General features: G+C 42.1%; 1 protein-coding gene across 1 annotated transcript; it reads right to left on the bottom strand.

Moving 5' to 3' along the window:
* Window positions 1–5,150: 5,150 nt before the first annotated feature.
* On the bottom strand, window positions 5,151–19,136 carry LOC111871509 (EF-hand calcium-binding domain-containing protein 1). Its single transcript, XM_023864670.2, has 4 exons — window positions 18,889–19,136; window positions 8,920–9,055; window positions 6,520–6,773; window positions 5,151–5,659 (listed from the first exon to the last, which is right to left on the bottom strand). The coding sequence occupies exons 1-4, from the start codon at window positions 19,134–19,136 to the stop codon at window positions 5,437–5,439; spliced, it is 861 nt and encodes a 286-aa protein (XP_023720438.1). The 3' UTR covers window positions 5,151–5,436.
* Between the last annotated feature and the right edge of the window lie 495 nt (window positions 19,137–19,631).

The following is a 19,631-nucleotide window of genomic DNA, read 5'->3' as shown; positions in this document are numbered from 1 at the left end:
GGTTTTCAAGTGACCTGCAGCTTGCTTGTCCCTCAGAAAGACCAGATGTTGTCCTTGGCGTCTGCTGGTGCTGGGGTCAATTCTGTATCATCTTGTTATCAGTAGTACAGTTCGTTTACATGTAGTACATTGTAATTAAAAATGTAAATCAACAACATTGCTGAGGTTCCTGCATGGTGCGGTTACATATGTAACTTGTCTCCTCTGGTCCCTTGGGTACAAATAAAAATATCCTCATATGCATCCTATCTCCATACGCCCTCAATAGATCAATGCTATAGGACAGGCATGTCCAACTTCAAACAGGCTGTGATCGACTTTTTAGTGTGAAAACTGCCAGGGATCTACCACCCCCTCCTATCGCCGTACCTCGCTTTAAGCAAAAAATATTGGTAAAAATAACACGACACATGATGTTTGTTGTAAAAGCAACTAGTAACTAGGCTCTCTCTGATGTCTGTAGCTTCATCCAGTTGGAGGGAGAAAGCAACACAATGGAAACATCTTTCAGCAACTGTTCAGTTATGTTTCCACACATCATTTATATTCACGGCACAGTGGCGTTTCTTGATAATTGAAGATCTTGAATAGTAGCTATGATCTCTTTCTTATTTTTAAATTCTTCAAAAAGATTATAAGCTATTTCAAGAAAACGCTATTTTACAAATTCCCCTTCATTGAAACGTTTGCATTTTTTAACGATCAGACTGCTGACCTTGAAGGATGATTTGGTTGCATTGTTAGAAAGTGACCTTGGTTTTGCCATCAACTGTTGTTGAGCAGCTAATTTCGATTTAAGTTCTTTGAGCTTAAGTTTACGAATTTCACTTTTGGGTGGAAAATCAGCATCATACTTATTGCTGTGGAGAGCATTATAATGACGTTCCAGAATACCCCTTTTTGGCATGGATACTGAGGCGTTGCATTTTCCACTCTATTAAAGTAACTGGTTTAAACAGACACACGCATACAGGCGCTTTCGAAATTAATAAAATAACGTGGGCAGAGCACTTACTGTCCCTTTGATTACACCGAGCTCATCCCCAAACTCTACCTTTGTTTAATGCACAGCAAAGCGACAAATCTCCACTAACAGCTAATATAATATTACGTCTCACTTATTAGTTCAACGTACGGGGATTCACAGGTGACTGGAGGGAGGGAAGGAAGTGAATCACGTTCTGTCGATCACTCTTGCATCAGAACACACGCGGCTGACGACGAGTGATGAAACAAGAGTTCACGTGATAAGGATAGAGTAGGGACTTCCCCACAGTTCCCTTAACGCAAATGTAAAGCAACTTTCACGTAAGCTACATAAGAACAGAAAAATAGGAATGACTAATACGTATTTCCCCTTCAAAATCTGAATATAATCACATTATATTACAAGTGAATTTACATGATTTTCACTTATAATTTCCTTACAGACCAATGAGATAATTTCGCACAATGTACGTCAGCAGGCGCTTTATTACTATGCTTCGCAGCTTTCGAATGCACCATTGGGAGTGTCCGAGGAAGTCAGGTATGACGGAATCTGACTGGGACACATCAGCTTCTGGTCTGTGCTGATTATGTAACAGAGATAACAGAAGCTCTAATTGACGCCAGTGAGGACGCTGTTGCAGGACAATCTTTTAGACGCGACACACTCTAATTTATTAAACACACAAATGATACAAATTTAATATTTAATACTTTAATTTAACATTTTGCTTTTCTCTAATTATGACGTGCTAATATAAAATTTGGTAAAAAAAATCGCGACACATCTCATGACTTGTGGGGCCACACCAGTGTGCCCCTGCACACCAGTTCCTGAGCACTGATCTGGAAATAAACACATATAGAACTAAACGTATGTTCAAGGGCCGCGACGTAGCTCAAGCGGTTAGTCGCTGGCTTCCCACCACGGCGGCCCGGGTTCGATCCCGGGTCTGGTCAAGTGGGATTTGTGGTGGACAAAGTGGCGCTGGGGCAGGGTTTTTCCGAGTACTTCTGTTTCCCCTGCCAATCTTCATTCCACCAATTGCTCCACAACGATCCTCACCTATCATCTGGGGCTGGTACAATAGGCCAGAAGTGGCCGCAGTACAAGGGTCTTAGTCCCACCCCACCAGCAATAAACAAATAATATTCAGGTCTCGTCATCAGAATGCAGCACAGTTTCATAGCAGACGTGTGTAAACTTAGGAACGATAGTGACTTACCGATATTTCATTTAGGAAGAAATTAGGAACAGATTGAATTCGGGTAATGCTTGCTACCATTCAGGTCAGAACCCTTTGCCTTCTCGTCTACTGTCTAAAAACATAAAGATTAAAATAAAAAAAATATAATTTAGGAGTAGAACATAGACTGAGGTGTCGGAATTACTAGGATATTGGACACTGGGATCGTGGGTTGAGTCCCACTCGAGACATAGATGTCTCTGTGCGTTTATTCTGTGTTTGTGTTGTTCTGTGTGTAGGCAGCGGCCTTGCTACAGGCTGATCTCCTATCCAAGGAGCCCTACCGTCCTGTACGAAATAAGAAACTGAAAAAGTTGCTAAGGTCCGCGAGGATTGTAGAGCCATAGATAGACAGATAAATAGATAGATAGACAGACAGGCAGATAAATAGTTGCTAAACTGACGCGAGGTAGAAATCGAATTCATTACGCCTTATCGCTTCTGCGAATTTAGTAACTCATTGTTAAGAGTATAAATTGACGAAGTAAAAATACATTTACTATCAAAGTGAACCATTGTGGCTTGTTGTATGAAGCATGACCGATGTGTTACCCCGTTAATGCCACCCATGAGGCAAATCAAACCTTTACCAGGTGAGTTCCTGTCCTTACCCATCCACACCTCAGCTAACGTTGCCCAAGCAAGGGGTCGGGTTGACTTGGACGGTTACAACCCCAATATTAATCCAGCTATACAAGTCTCCAAACCTCGATACCCCTAGTATAACATCTCAGATTAACTGCAGCCACAGTAGAAGACGGAAAAAAAACCCGAAACGAAACTAATAAACAACTTAAAATTACATACATACATGCATGCATAAATACATACATAGTCGTACATACAAAAATGAAAAATGCAAGAATATGCAGTGTCCAGTTACATAAAGTAATGTGAAGAAAAATACTAAATATAAAGTAACACGCGTTACAGAATTTTATATACTAGAGAAATAGAGATTTATACAGGGTGTTTCACGACTTTAGGGTATAACTGCAGGAGGTGATTTCCTAGGTCTTTGTGATGAAAAAAGTTCATATAAACATGTGTCCAATTTTGGACGGTTCGGAGTTATGACCGTTTTTTCATTCCCGTACACGCCCTCGTGTGAACCGCGTCTGTCAGCTGACGGGTCGCTATCTTTAGCCAGCTACAGACAGAGCGTTCTCGTTATCTCGACACTTGAGAGCTACCTAAGGCGGGATGGGTTGGTATGTCCGGCGCGGTTCACAACCGAGCGGCAGCCTGTGTTGCGGCCGGCGGTGGCATTTTCGAAAATCAGCTTTAAGCACCAATAAATTCAAATTAAAGGTAACTTCACGAAGTTAACTTTACATTCATACTTTAAATGTATCATGTATTATGCTGGTTTATTATTTTGTTCCGTTTATTGTCAGTAATCGTTAGCTTCTATTCTGAGTTTAAAACGGTCATAACTCCGTAACCGTCCAAAATCTGACACATGTTTATATGAACTTTTTTGATCACAAAACCTAGGAAATCACCTCCTGCAGCTATGCCCTAAAGTCTTGAAACACCCTGTATTGCACTCAAATCTTTGCAGAATTAAGCATTTTTTCACTATTATTTCGTCCCCGTCCTTATACACCTCCAAGTCTTAAAAAGTTTGTTTTTTGAAACCTACATACATTTACATTGGCTAATTGATATGCATTATCTGATGATAATTTACGGCCGTAACATGGTGAGTAAGAGGGGGTAGAACCAGAAGTTCTGTCAGTGTAGATCTGTGCGGAAGTCATAGAGGAAATACACGTAACTTAGGTATTCAGAGTAGGAGGGATTTGTAGCCGAATGTCTTTAGCCGCTCCCCGAATTCAGTCTGTTTTAATTTAGACTTATTTCCTTGCCCAAGGTTGCCATATTTAAGTACTCGTGGCCCTCCTCACATAATGACACCTTGTCGTGCTTACCACAGCGGTGGGAAGGGTTCGATTCCAGGTCGTGTAGCATGGGCTGAAACTGGAGAAAGGTTTTCCGACTACTTTGGTTTATCAATAGGCCCACTAGTGGTCGGTGTATCACGCGAACTGAGTCTTACCCCACCCAAAAAATGAAAAATACACCTTATTACTATGTGGGAGCCGGGATATCGTCGTTGGTATAGCGACTGGCTACAGGTTGGACGACCGAGGGGTCGGAGTTCCAGTCCCGGGAGGGTAAAAATTTTCCTTTCTCCACGTCGTCCAGTCCGGCTCTGAGGCCCATCCAGTCTCTTATCATATGGGTAGTGGGGACCTTTCCCTGGGGATAAAGTGGCCGGAGCGTGAAGCTGACCACTCACTTCGACCCAGTGCTGAGACCTGTCTATAGNTAAATTGAACTACAAAAGAACTCGCACGCCGTGTCATAGTTGTCGTTAGGGTTCCAAGCACTATACATGACACTTGAATGGCAAGCACTGACGTAACATGGCTGACTGCGCCTTCTGGTATGCGAGTGTATGCGGCTAGTGTGAGCCGTCATCACCACACTCAAGGACAAACATCGATAAGACTTGTCAGCTGACAGGTACAGTGAGTGGACCCGCCAGAAGACCACACTTTTCTCGGGCCATTATCTCCGTAACCGTTCAACTTTGGAAAGGTGTTTTGGGTTATATCGCCATATTTTAACATAAGGAACGCCCTCCCGAAGTCTGGCACATTCTTCTTGGGACACCCTGTAGAGCCACTTCCCCACACTCCTTCGTGGCATAGTGTTTAACTAGTTAAGCAGAAGAACAAATTTACTTTTACCTTCACCCCCTTATTACGTATATGAAGTTCTCACAGGGGTAGTTATGAAGAGTGCTATTTTCTTGAATATAATGTCAATAGGCCGTTGAAAGCCAACCAACGTTTCGGAGGAACATAGCACCTCCATCTTCAGGGTCGAAAATTAGGCGAACAACATTTTCCTCCGAAACGGTTGTTAAAATTTCGAAGGACTACACTGCGTTATATCCAAAAGATATTACCCTTCACCCCCTTACTACTGTTTAAAAGTGATTCTGTGCTTTTATTTATCTGTTCATAATTTTATCATTAAACTATCTCCACAGACGAGAAGCAGATGTGTTCGGTTCAGTTGCAATGTCTCCTCCCTTGGAACTTCACCATCTCATGAACGTTCAAACCATCGCTGTGGCCATAGGACCTCAGGTCCTGTGATCAGTCCGTGCTGGAATGCGAAGGGACGATCATGAGCACAAGGTGGCCATGAAAGTCTGGCATGCACCCTCCGAGGGCAGGCACAGCCCAAAGGCTTCCAGTAACAACTGTTCCTCTCTCACGGCTGTCTGGAAATCCTGGAACGAAATCTTACCATCTCGATCTGTGTCTAACTTCCGCAGCACAAGTTCGACTAGATCCTTAACACCTTCATCAGGGTCTTCATCCCCCGGTTGCTTCATCAGGCAGTTTCTGCAAACAAAGGTCATCATTTGGAGAAATCCCGTATCGCTTTCTTACGTCTGAGTCAGTAATTATCAGATATTGCATGAAATGAAAGCATAACAACAAGATTGAGTCTGTCCTTCGGCATCTGTCATTGCATCACATGTCCGATAACACAGACATTCAGTGTGCCTAAACTGACCTATGGCGTAGTGAGTAAAGTGATTAGATTGCGACATGAATGAACAGGATCAATTTCGATTCCCGGCAGGGCAATAAATTCTTCTGTGCCGTATAGACTGGCTCTGGGGCCCAATTCTATCTCTTATCGACTGGGTACCGTGGCCTCTTGTTTCGGCGGGGGTAAGCGCCTGGAGCATGAAGCTGACCAGAATCTTAGAATCCATGGAATTAGACCTCCTCTCCTCCCACATTCCTCCATTTCTTCACATTTAGCGATCAATGACGTTTTTTGCCATATTTTTTTCCTTGACACTACAGCCCCAATGGGCCTAGGCCTACCTCCATGAGCTTCTCCGTTCACTTCGGTTTTTCTTGATCTTACACATTCGGTAGGGCTCCTTGGACGGGTGATCAGCTCGTCGCAAGGCCTCTACCTGTACACAAACACAGAAAAACGCTCACACACACAAACTAAATATCCATGCCCTGAGTGGGATTCGAACCCACGATCCCGGTTACCAAGCGAGCGAAGACAATACATGCCTTAGACCGCTCGGCTACCGTGACCGTCTTTTGTGCCATATAGACAACCACTTTTGTTAGAAAATGTAATAAAAATGAATATAATTCATAGCCCCGGACGGTGTCTGATCAGGGTTGTCTATTAGCGGGTTCTGCTACCAGAGGTTCGACGGTTTACCCACTTGAGGAGGCTGAACATCTCATCGCGCGTGATGAAGCCGTCATTGTTCAGGTCATACACGAGGAAGCAGAAGGCGGTTCGCTCCTCCAGTGTTCCGCGCAAGAACACGGACAGGCCGGACATCCAGTCCTCGAGCCGGACGCTCCCGCAGCAGGTCCTGTCGAAAGCGCAGAAGATGCGGTCCATCAGCACATCTTCCGTGACAAGGTCGAACGCGTTGTGGAGAAGCTCCCTGAACACAGCTCGGTCCAGGCCCTGCTGAGGTTTCAAAACTCTTAGCTGATCGTTCTACTGAACCAGTGTTAGAGAGAGGCTGTTGATGAGGTCGTAGCCACAAAATGGACGACTGTTGTTGAATCTTGATAGCGTCAGAATAATTTATATTAATCAATGTATGATGGAAGAATATGCAGCGCCACGCGGTAGCGTAGTTGGTTGAGGCACTATGCTACAAGCCGGAAGGTCGCGGGTTCAAGTCCCGATGAGGTCATTGAATTTTTCAATTGACCTAATCCTTCCGGCCGCACTATGGCTCTGGGGTTCACTCAGCCTCTAACAGAAATGAGTACTAGGAATTATTTAAATAATTTTCCTGGGGAGTAAAGCGCGGCCGGCGCGTAGGGCTGACAACCTTACCGCCATCTTTGAGCCGATTATCTAGATAGTGTGGGACCCTCAACGTCTCACAACCCTATGGGCCTTCACGGCTCGTTACAGGGATAGCTTTACTTTTTTACTTTACTTTTTATGATGGAAGTTATTTGAGAACGGGATTCTGAGTAGAATATTAGATCGAAGAGGAATGAAACACTGGGACGAAGAAAACTGAATACTGAGGAGGTCTATACCTTGCACACTTCGCCAAACATAATTAAAACGATCAAGTCAAAGAAGGTGGGATTAGCAGTGTATGTAGAGAGGAAGAAGAGGCGCTTGCCAAATATTATCAGGACTGCCAACTTAATGAGGATAAACAGGAGAGAGCAGAGGGGTGGAGTGTGTACGGGGGTTTCTAAGAAAACTTGAAGAAGGGAATACTTAAATGAATGAGGGGTGGGCCTTCTCGGCCCTTGCACCGCGACCTACAGCGATCTATTGTGCTTTGAGGAGAACACGTTGAAGACCTAGATGTAGATGGGAGAATGATATTGAAATGGTGCTTAGTAAAAAAGCCTAGAAGGATGTGGATTCGATTAATCTGGCTCAGGTTAGAGATCAATGACTGACTCCTATAAATATAGTAACAAACATTCGGGTTCAGTAAACTGCTAGGCATTCTTCTGTGGCTCAGCAAATATTGGCTTCTCAAGAAGTACTCAAATGAATGAAGTTAGTTAAGTAGTTGGTTGGTTCCTTAGTTAGTTATGATCTACAAGAACGTAGAGTTCATACTATATAAAACAAAAGCATCATGATAGATTATTCGTAAGTTTTCCACAAAAAAACGATCTGCTGCAGAGAGGAAAATGGAAAATATAACTGCAGATTTGTTACAGGAGTAAACCCTCGCTAATTCGGAGTAACTGGAGGGAAAACAACAATCCGTATTAGTGAAGCAATCGGAAGCCTTAAAGAAATTAGAAAGGAGACTGAAAACTTAAAGTACTGCTGATGGAAACAAATATATTTTCTGTAGAGTCTTTTATTATGCTACAAGCCGGAAGGTTGCGGGTTTGATTCCCGATGATATCATTGGATTTCTCAATTGACCTAATCCTTCCAGCCGCACTATGGCCTCACTCACTATGGCCACACTTAGCCTTTAGCAGAAATGGGTACCAGTAATCTTCCTGGATGGTAAAGGACGGCCGGCTCGTAAGTCTGACAACCTTACAGCCATCTGTGATTCGATTATCTAGAAAATGTTGGATCCTCGACGTTTCACAACCCTATGGGCCTCCACGGCCTGTTACAGGGATACCTTTACTGTAGAGTCTTTAACTAAGAACTATAAGAAAGAATACATTTATTCATCGATAGAAGACTCAGGAGTTGTACTTTTTTAACGTAATAATTGAGGTTTGAAGAAACGGTCAGGTTTTGGCTGAACACAAAAGTGAATCGTCGGCCTTCCTAATGCAACGTGTCTTTTAAATGATGTGCTCAACCGTGAAGAGCATTTCCAATCCGGATTATCCAACATCCGAATTAACTGTGACCGGATTATCAAAGATTTATTGTACTTCAGGGTAAGCGCTGTCACTACACGAGTTATAAAGCGTGAAGGAAAAGCTATTCTTGTTAACATGCCGTTGCGGCCCATTGGGCTGTGAGACGTCGAGGCTCCCACATTTTCTAGACAATCAGCTCACAGATGGCGGTAAGGTTGTCAGCCTTAAGTGCCGGCCACCCATTACCCCCAGAAAGATTCGTAGTACAGTTGATGTTTTCTGCGGCATACCTCACAGACACCGGGAGCTGCACCACCAGAGGTTAGCAGAGCCCCCTGTCCACTTCCAGCCGCCTGTCCGGCCATCATATCCGCACTGCTGGCCACTAGTTTCTGATATACACGGACCAGAGCTTCCGTCTCCTGCCTGACAGAAAAGAAAAACTCTAAAAGTGTAGATTTTGTGGAAGAAACTATTACCGACACACTATTTTCATTAGCTACTCTTCAATGCCTCCACTCATAGAAGCCACTACAGATATGCCGCAAGACAATATGAATAGACATTTCAGTGACCCTAAAGAGCCTATCATATAAAACACAACTTTGGACTTTACAATGACAAGACAATAAAAAAAGTATCCGCCTCTGCCCATGTTTGGACTACAGCATGTTACTAATTTCAAGTGTTTTCAACATCTCTGCCCATGTTTGGACTACAGAATGTTACTAATTCCAAGTGTTTTCAAGATCTCTGTCCATGTTTGGACTGCAGAATGTTACTGATTCCAAGTGTTTACAAGATCTCTGCCCATGTTTGGACTACAGAATGTTACTAATTCCAAGTGTTTTCAAGATCTCTGTCCATGTTTGGACTGCAGAATATTACTGAGTTCAAATGTTTTCAAGACCTCATCCAAAGTTTGGACTACAGAATGTTACTGAGTTCAAACGTTTTCAAGACTTCAGCCCATGTTTGGACTACAGAATGTTACTAATTCCAAGTGTTTACAAGATCTCTGCCCATGTTTGGACTACAGAATGTTACTAATTTCAAGTGTTTTCAAGATCTCTGTCCATGTTTGGACTGCAGAATATTACTGAGTTCAAATGTTTTCAAGACCTCATCCAAAGTTTGGACTACAGAATGTTACTGAGTTCAAACGTTTTCAAGACTTCAGCCCATGTTTGGACTACAGAATGTTACTAATTCCAAGTGTTTACAAGATCTCTGCCCATGTTTGGACTACAGAATGTTACTAATTTCAAGTGTTTTCAAGATCTCTGCCCATGTTTTGACTACAGAATGTTACTAATTTCAAGTGTTTTCAATATCTCTGTCCATGTTTGGACTACAGAATGTTACTAATTTCAAGTGTTTTCAATATCTCTGTCCATGTTTGGACTACAGAATATTACTGAGTTCAAATTTTTTCAAGACCTCATCCAAAGTTTGGACTACGGAATGTTACTGAGTTAAAATGTTTTCAAGATTTACAGTTATACTTCACTTAAATGACTTTCAATTATTTTAATATTTTAAATAAAATGTCTAAAGTTTCCTCAGCAATGGCCAGTCGAGGCCTAAACATGTCGAGCTGTATGCTTATTAAACAATTAAAATATGTTATTTCCTTGGTGACTGTTTTATACTTATCTGAAAGTCCTCCTCTCTCAATTGCAGGTCCTACACTTCTCTCCCACAACATAGCCTGGAGATCTACATTACTCAAGTTAAGTTATCCAGTCTCAAGCAAAACAACTCATTCAGGCATGAAAGAACTTTCCCTTTCCTGCGACTGAGTTGAATGGAGTATTGAATCCATAGTTCCTTCACCTTTATGAACTTTGTTGCATTCTGACATTGTGCCTAACACAATAGCATATATACGCCCTTCTTACTTTAAACTTATTGGCTGGATAAGGGCGTCAGTGGCGGGAGTTCTGTCGTCACCGCCGTGTCCAGACCGGCTCTGAGGGTTCTCCGAACCATCTACCTCGGCTCATTCCTGGAGGCAAAATGAACTGAGCGTGCAACTGACTGTCTCCAGCTTGTGCAGAGGTTAAGAATGTATGGACTTCACTGCTACTCTCTATCAACCTTGATGGTGGGTGCGTACACACAAGGTCAGATTAACTTTTTAGGATTTGAGGTTCCCACAATGGCGGTTATGAAGAGTTCAATCTTCCGGTACATAACGCCGTGTGATCCATTGCCCTGCTTGCCACGTGCTTTCACGTTGGTTTCTTGCTCGCATTCTTCTTCGGCCCTGAAATGGAGGCGACATATTCCTCCGAAACGACAGCAGACTTTCAAAGGACTAAACGGTTTCATATCTCAGTTTAAGTTTGCTTTTGTTGTTACGGTTTATTTGAAGACACAGTAAGTTGTGTCAGATTACATGCGGTCGAATTGTCAGTCAGTGATAATTTGGAAGAGGTGCTTTCAGGCAGCAGTTGTGGTCTAAATGCTGGTACTTCTCCTGCATTTCTCTGGACGAAATGAAGAGAACTGCAAAAACCCTCAGAATATTCCATTTCCTAACCTGTAATCTACACTGGCCGTCCCGAGTGGCAGCGCTTTAATGAACTTGATGGTCAACGTAACTACGTGTATTACTGTGAGCTTTTCTCCTTACAAGAAATCCAATGTTGGCCATGACCGAAAGGCGGTTTCGCTCTATGCATGAGGCCTATTTGCTGTATAGGCACATTCAGCTGGTCGTAATTCAAGTGAAAATTAAGCTACATAACAAGAAAACAGCAGAACGTCGTGTGAAGCACAGTTACTAGTAATGTTGTTACAATAGGAGATCCCTCGGAATTGGTGACTTACTTACTTACTTACTCGTGGAGCTGAGCCCTACTTGAGGAGCCGCCAATTCTGCAGCTACTCAAGAATTTCCCAGCATTTTATGGAACACAAAGGTTAATTACCTTGTTCACAAGAGCCCTCCACTGGTCCCTATCGTGAGCCAGATCAATCCAATCCACAGCATCCCATCTCTCTAAGATCTATTCTAATATTGTCCACCCACCTATGTCTTAGTCTTCCCAGTGATCTCTTTCCTTCTGGCTTTCCCACCAATTTCCTATACGCATTCATCGTCTCCCCCATTCATGCTACATGACCTGCCCACCTCATCCTCCTTGACTTGATCATTCTAATGATACTTGGAGAAGAGTACAAGTTATGAAGCTCCTCATTATGCAGTTTTCTCCACCCTCCTGTCACTTCCAAAATTGGTGACATTTACATGAATATTATCTAAAAGAGGACGAGTGTAGCTTATCGATACCTAGGACTGTATCGTTTATTCAAGATTTTCGTCTCTCGGATTAATGTTTAAATAAGCCCGAAATTTTGTTTAGCCCCTTAAGTACGAGGAATTTGGTCCTTAAAAGCAATTAAAGTGAATGAAATTCGCTCTAACACGCATTCGTGTCTATATCAAATTGTACCCAGAATATACCCGTAACGGTTGGTATAGGTCCTGAAACAAAGTATTCATTAAAAGAAATTAAAGCAAATTAAACTTGCATTTTCTAACACTGATTTGTTAGAAAAAGAATTATGTCAGTTGCATCGGATTCTGTTTCAGAAGCTCAAAAAATCTGGGCCCTAAAGAGGATCAAGCGAACGACATGTTATGCAGGGTTCGTGCATATAGGCCTATGTAGCAAACACAGGAGATGCAGGCGAAGTTAAATTAAATTATTATGTGCAGCGGTCTTTTTCCAATGGCTCTACATTCCCCTTCGGCCCTGGCCTCTGATTTTTCAGTTTCATGTTCAATTTACAGACGGCAGGACTCCTTGGACGAGTGTTCAGCCTGACGCAAGGCCTCTACACGAGACAACACAAACACAGAATAAACACACATACTAAACATCCTTGCCTTGTGCTGGACCCGAACCCACGATCCCGGCTTCCGAGCGAGCGAAGACAGTATATGACTTAGACCGCTCGGCTACCGTGACCGGCGTAGCAGCCTTTAGACTTAATAAATTTAAAAAACGTAAAGTTACTCCCCCCTCCCCCCCCCGGTTATTTGACCATGCCACGAGGACGTACCCTGGACGAGGCATTGTTGCACGTGTTCCTAATCTCGGGGCTGCATCCAGGTGAGTGGACGCCGTAACGTCTGACCGCTTTAACTATGGATGAAGGGACCCTAGTATCCATTAGTTAGGAGGCTGGGGGGGGGGGGCTTTGCCGGTTCGGATACCGTCGAGTACAACAAATATTTCTTACTCTTACTCAGTTCCTTCCATGTCGAGCTCGTAACATAGTTACAATACGGAGTGAGCTATATTGACTCCAACGTGATTGAACTTTGCTTATGATAACCGTGTATGGTACCCGGTTTCATCAGAATATGCAAAACACGGAACAAATAATTTGGGGTCTTTGGAGTAAAGTGTCTCATTGGAACAGAATCAGAATTAAAATTACCCTGCGAANGAAATGAGATGGATTTTGTTATATTTTAGCGTCCTGTTGCACTGATTTATGTCCATGATTTATTCTGACCGTCTTACAGTGCATACATTTATTCACCTTACTCTTCTCTCTTGCACTACATGTTTCAGCACTAAAGTGTCATCTTCAGGCGCTTTTCTATGTACATCATTGCATGCCCTGTTGTCTTTATACTAAAATAACTAAAATATATATGACGAATATATATTTTAGATTAGTATAAAGACAACAGGACATGCAATGCAGTAGTTCGACGTACATCGAAAAGCACCTGAAGATGACACTTTAGTGCTGAAACATGTAGTGCAAGAGAGAAGAGTAAGGTGAATACATGTATGCACTGTAAGACGGTCAGAATAAATCATGGACATAAATCAGTGCAACAGGACGCTAAAATATAACAAAATCCATCTCATTTCATGTGAACATCACGAAATAGGAACGTGTCTTCGATTCTCTTAAACACAGAAACTCTAAAAGTGAAGGGGCGGTCATTTTGTAAATTGCGATTCTGTTTCCGTTTAAGTTCTATAATAAACATTTTTAATTGAAAGTAATTTAAATTTGTCTATTATATTTGAAGTTGACAGTGAAGAGGACTGCCTTCTGGTACGTGACCAACCAAACAAACATTTGTAATGTATTTAGATTTACACCGATGCTTTTTCACTATGAAACGCTTTACGAGCAAAAAATATATACGTGTATATCCGGCAACCCAAAAAAGAGTTTTAATTTAATTATCAAACCGGATGTCGGGGACACGCGGTAGTGTAGTTGGTTGAGGTACTATGCTACAAGCCGGAAGGTCGCGGGTTCAAGTCCCGATGAGGTCATTGGATTTTTTCAATTGACCTAATCCTTCCAGCCCCACTATGGCCCTGGGGTCGACTCAGCCTCTAAATGAAATGAGTACCAGGAATATTCTTGGGGGTAAAGGCCGGCCGGCGCGTAAGGCTGACAACCTTACCACCATCTAGAAAATGTGGGAACCTCAACGTCTCACAACCCTATAGGCCTCCACATCCTGTTACAGGAATACTTTTACTTTTTTTTTACTTACTTTATGAAACTGGATGTCAGAAGCATCCTTTCGTTTTGTAAAACTGACAAAAATTCAGGAATCTTCCTTTGTTTTATGTTACAAGTAAAAAGATATATAATATGTCATTTATTTTCCTAGGCTATATGTCATAAATGTCACAGAGCAAATGGTTGACTGAAATGTGACGTAAATACAGGCTCTGCCTCTTATCGATTTTCTGGATGCGTGTTCGTATTACACAAGAACGCAGAGGTATGATCGAATTGACTACACGTGTCCTCCTACGTTATGTCGTTTCGATTTTGGTTTTCTCTATGCTTTTCATTTTCATTCCTAACAGACGTAAATGAATTACTGCAAGGCTTGTCATGTTACTGATATACGTTCTTCAATTATGTTTCCTTGCACCTGTTTAAATACTCTCCCCATATGAATTACCTTTCATGAAGAAGTTTTATTTTACGATAATACAGAATACCTTTATTTCTAAAACTCAATACACGGGCATATGCAGAAGGGCTTGCTGTGTAAAAATCCGAGTTTATATTCTCTGTTCCTTGCAAGTGCACAGGCTTGCCACTAGACCGGAAAATGACATACACATCTCAAGCACTGTGAAATAATTCCTTACGCTGTAATATTCATTAATGTTCAGGATGCAGTACAGCTCGATTGAATTATATATGTGACGAGTGTAAAGAAACTTCTTCAGAAGTTAATAACCATCTGGGTAGGAAGTTCTATGGAAGTCTGAAGTTCACTATTAAAGTTATAAAACCTCACGGCTGGATCCTAATATGAGGTAATCCAGCTCCTAGCTACAGATAGCTTGTCTAAGAACCGTACTACCTCTCAAATATGCCTCGGCATCCTGCCTTGACTTCCTTCCGAACTCAGTACCCTAGTCATGTCATGTCCGCCCATGACGTTGCAAACGTCGTGGCCATGTGAAGCTTCTTCAGTTAATTGTCTTAACAATATAAAACGTCTTTATTGAGGCCGTCACAACACAACTATGTCAAGGTCAGTGCCTGGTTTTGCCTCTGCTACATGTTTCGGCTATTAATAGCTATCATCAGGCAAATACATGGCTAACATATATACACCACTGAACTGCAGTATTAATAAAATTGGATACAATAATATGTATTATATTAAAATAATTTACGTAAAAATACAACAAATTAGATTATATAAAACAAAAGTTATAGTATAAAACAAGAATAAAATACTTCGATTGATGCTTTACGTAATCGATTCAGTCGTTGGTTTTTGTGAGTTTGTTTCGTTCCCATGGACAAATTGGAGTATTCTATATTTTGTGTATAAGAACTGTTATTGGAGGCTCGTAATGTAGATGTAGTAATATTAATGTTAATTAGTATTTAGTCGGTGCCTCATCTTACAAAGTATTGTCTGTTCTGTAGGGAATGTAAACAACGACGCCTTGTAGCGGAGCCAAAACCAGGCACTGACCTTGATATAGTTGTGTTGTAACGGTCTTAATAAAGAAGTTATATTATTATAACACAACAGGATGCATGAAATGAAAAGAGAAAGATTAGCAATATAAGCTGAAGACTACAAGGTCTGTTCACAAGCCGAAATATGCTCTTATATGTGACTTTCTTTCAGCACAAGTCAAATAATATTGAGTTCTCCCTTCACCAGCACTTAACATAATTCTGACTACAAGTATTTTAACTTAAACGCATTTTTGGTGTGAAGAACCATGAACTGTATGTGAATGGTAACACTAGCCACATTTTCGCTGTCCATCGTCATTCTGCAATTTGTACATATGAATCCTCCTTTATCACTGGNACTATTAAAGTTATAAAACCTCACGGCTGGATCCTAATATGAGGTAATCCAGCTCCTAGCTACAGATAGCTTGTCTAAGAACCGTACTACCTCTCAAATATGCCTCGGCATCCTGCCTTGACTTCCTTCCGAACTCAGTACCCTAGTCATGTCATGTCCGCCCATGACGTTGCAAACGTCGTGGCCATGTGAAGCTTCTTCAGTTAATTGTCTTAACAATATAAAACGTCTTTATTGAGGCCGTCACAACACAACTATGTCAAGGTCAGTGCCTGGTTTTGCCTCTGCTACATGTTTCGGCTATTAATAGCTATCATCAGGCAAATACATGGCTAACATATATACACCACTGAACTGCAGTATTAATAAAATTGGATACAATAATATGTATTATATTAAAATAATTTACGTAAAAATACAACAAATTAGATTATATAAAACAAAAGTTATAGTATAAAACAAGAATAAAATACTTCGATTGATGCTTTACGTAATCGATTCAGTCGTTGGTTTTTGTGAGTTTGTTTCGTTCCCATGGACAAATTGGAGTATTCTATATTTTGTGTATAAGAACTGTTATTGGAGGCTCGTAATGTAGATGTAGTAATATTAATGTTAATTAGTATTTAGTCGGTGCCTCATCTTACAAAGTATTGTCTGTTCTGTAGGGAATGTAAACAACGACGCCTTGTAGCGGAGCCAAAACCAGGCACTGACCTTGATATAGTTGTGTTGTAACGGTCTTAATAAAGAAGTTATATTATTATAACACAACAGGATGCATGAAATGAAAAGAGAAAGATTAGCAATATAAGCTGAAGACTACAAGGTCTGTTCACAAGCCGAAATATGCTCTTATATGTGACTTTCTTTCAGCACAAGTCAAATAATATTGAGTTCTCCCTTCACCAGCACTTAACATAATTCTGACTACAAGTATTTTAACTTAAACGCATTTTTGGTGTGAAGAACCATGAACTGTATGTGAATGGTAACACTAGCCACATTTTCGCTGTCCATCGTCATTCTGCAATTTGTACATATGAATCCTCCTTTATCACTGGTAAATATTGTCGCGTATCGGGCGTATAACGCGACAAATAACTTCACGTCGTATTTTATATAGCGAATCTTATTTCACATTCGCACCTACAATCACCCAAATTACAGATTTACGATTACTGCTATCTGCAGTATCACAAATAGTGCACTCCAAATGCCACAAGACAACTGACTGGTTGCTGGCTAACTCGGAACTAACTCGGAGGTAGCTCGAGGACTCACTCGGCGGTAGCTCCAGGACTAACTGTGAATAGCCTTCGCTGCGCCTCATATAGCCTCGATCGGACCATACAGAAAACGGCCACGTAATAAGCACCCTTGTTGCCTGGCGCTGTGTTGCTAGCAACGCTAGCGGTAGTAACCGCTGTTACTACCGTCGTCTCTCGCAATCCTGTTGCGTCACCGTTACGTTACCGTGCGGAGGAGGGGAGGGGAGCGCTGACTCACCCGCCGCATCACTGCTGGTGGGGGGGTTCTCCTTTGCGCAACATGTCACAATATGCATATAATTTTTTATTAAATACCCTAAACTTATCGCTTGTAAGGTAATTCTACAGGCCGCGCCATAGCTCAAGCGGTTAGTCGCTGGCTTCCCACCGCGACGGCCAGGGTTCGATCCCGGGTCTGGTCAAGTGGCATTTATGGTGGACAAAGTGGCGCTGGGGTAGGTTTTCTCCGAGTACTTCGGTTTCCCCTGCCAATCTTTATTCCACCAATTGCTCCACAGTCACCCTCACCTATCATCTGTGGCTGGTACAATAGGCCAGAAGTGGCCGCAGTATAGAGACTTAGTCCCACCCCACTGGCAATAAATAGATGGTAATTCTAAAGAGTTCTGACGATGGTGTACTCGTATAACACACGGGCTTACTTGCTTTTTGGACTTTTTCCATCCGGTATTCTAGAAAATATAAAACACGACGTTTCGGAAACTGGATCTGCTTCGGTCTTCAGGTGAGGGGAGAAGTCCAAAAACCTAGTAATTCTGCGGTTGTAAGGTGCTTTTCGCAAAGCAGACATGAATGTCTGATGCGAAAGGCGCGTCTCCCTGTCTCCCTGTCTCCTGCCCGAACTGCTGACAGATTTTCTTAAAATTCAAAATGAGATATTTCCACTATAATTTGTGGGAGAAATCCAACGTTTAGCCACAGTGATCCACAATAGGGCCATAAACAGACGTTTCCTTATATTCTATAAACTTTTTCATAGATATTGTTGAAATTTGATATGGTAGATTTCCACCAAATGTTATTTGGCATTTCCGACATTCAGCCATATTGATCTGTAATTCAGCCTTTATTACGTAAGGATATAAACGGATTTCTACGCATCCCATAAAACTTTTCACGTATTTTGTTGAAAGTCAATATGCCACAAAAACTCCGTGGCTTGAGTCCGCAAGTGAACTATACCGACCGAGCGACAGCCGCTTGTCGGCGAAGTTAGTGCCAACTTTAGCGGATAGAGGGTGTCGCGTGGTCAGCGCAACGGATCCCCACGGTCGTTAATCTCGGTTTTCTAGACCTGTGTTCATATTTATGTTCATAAATTTCTTTAGCCCTTCTTTGCATCGCCACATATTTTACTAATTTTAAGAAAAAGCGGAAATTCTGGTTGTCTTTGAGGCTTCAGAGAAAGTAGGAAATAAAATTTAAGAATTCGTTCTTAGGGGACGAGATGGAAGGATCGTGTAGTCAGCATGCATGAAGACAGTTGGCTCAAAAGTAAACTATAAATGAATGTAAAGGGAGAAATGAGAAGGAAGTTACAGAAGAAGGAAGAGAGAAAGGAATGAATGGGACTCGCTTGTGTAGGCCCCATTTTGTCAGCTGTAAGTGGACCTCACCTGCTGAAATGCGTGTTCCTCCTAAGCGCCTCCACTATCCTGGGTAAGCACTTCGCCTCATCACCCATCTTCCTGCTTCGTGCCTCCTTCACACTGACTCCGTCGCCCTGTCGTTCTGTCCTCGACTTCCAGGCTGCAGCAGCCGCAGCGGCAGCTACTGACGCTTTGCGTCCGCTTGTCACGAACAGTGAGACGCTCTTGATAAGCGCCTCCCCCTTTCCAATGCGCCGCGCAGGTATGGTCTCCATGGCAACGTTACACATTCCTCATCTGTCTGCACATGAAACAGTGACACAAATTATCATAAGGTAGACCTCCACAATTTCTTCACACGCTTTGTTTCTTGGCTCAATAATCCAAATTCGACATGACCGTGTGTTTTCTACGGTTTTTTTAACAGTCCTCCATTAAGGACATTTATGCTACCGAATTACTTCCATCCTGAGATGCATTTATGTTGATGAGGGGGAAAGGATTGGAGCTTATGATATTATTATTATTGAGGGCAGCAGTCTTCTTGGATGTGGCGCCGTGTAAATATTTTGTTAACTGACGTTTCGGAGGAACGTATCGCCTCCATGTTCAGGGTATAAGAAAGAAAAAAGAAAATCCGCAATCGAGGAACCGGTGTGAGCAGGTGCAAAAAGACTAACACAATATATACACTGCGCCACATCCCAGAAGACTGCTTTCTTCATAGTCACCGACGTGAAAACCTCAAACCTTACATTATTATTATTATT

The sequence above is a fragment of the Cryptotermes secundus genome, unplaced genomic scaffold, assembly GCF_002891405.2.
Source record: "Cryptotermes secundus unplaced genomic scaffold, Csec_1.0 scaffold625, whole genome shotgun sequence".
In the NCBI taxonomy this organism is placed as follows: Eukaryota; Metazoa; Arthropoda; class Insecta; order Blattodea; family Kalotermitidae; genus Cryptotermes; species Cryptotermes secundus.
This window is presented reverse-complemented; position numbering and strand designations above follow the sequence as displayed.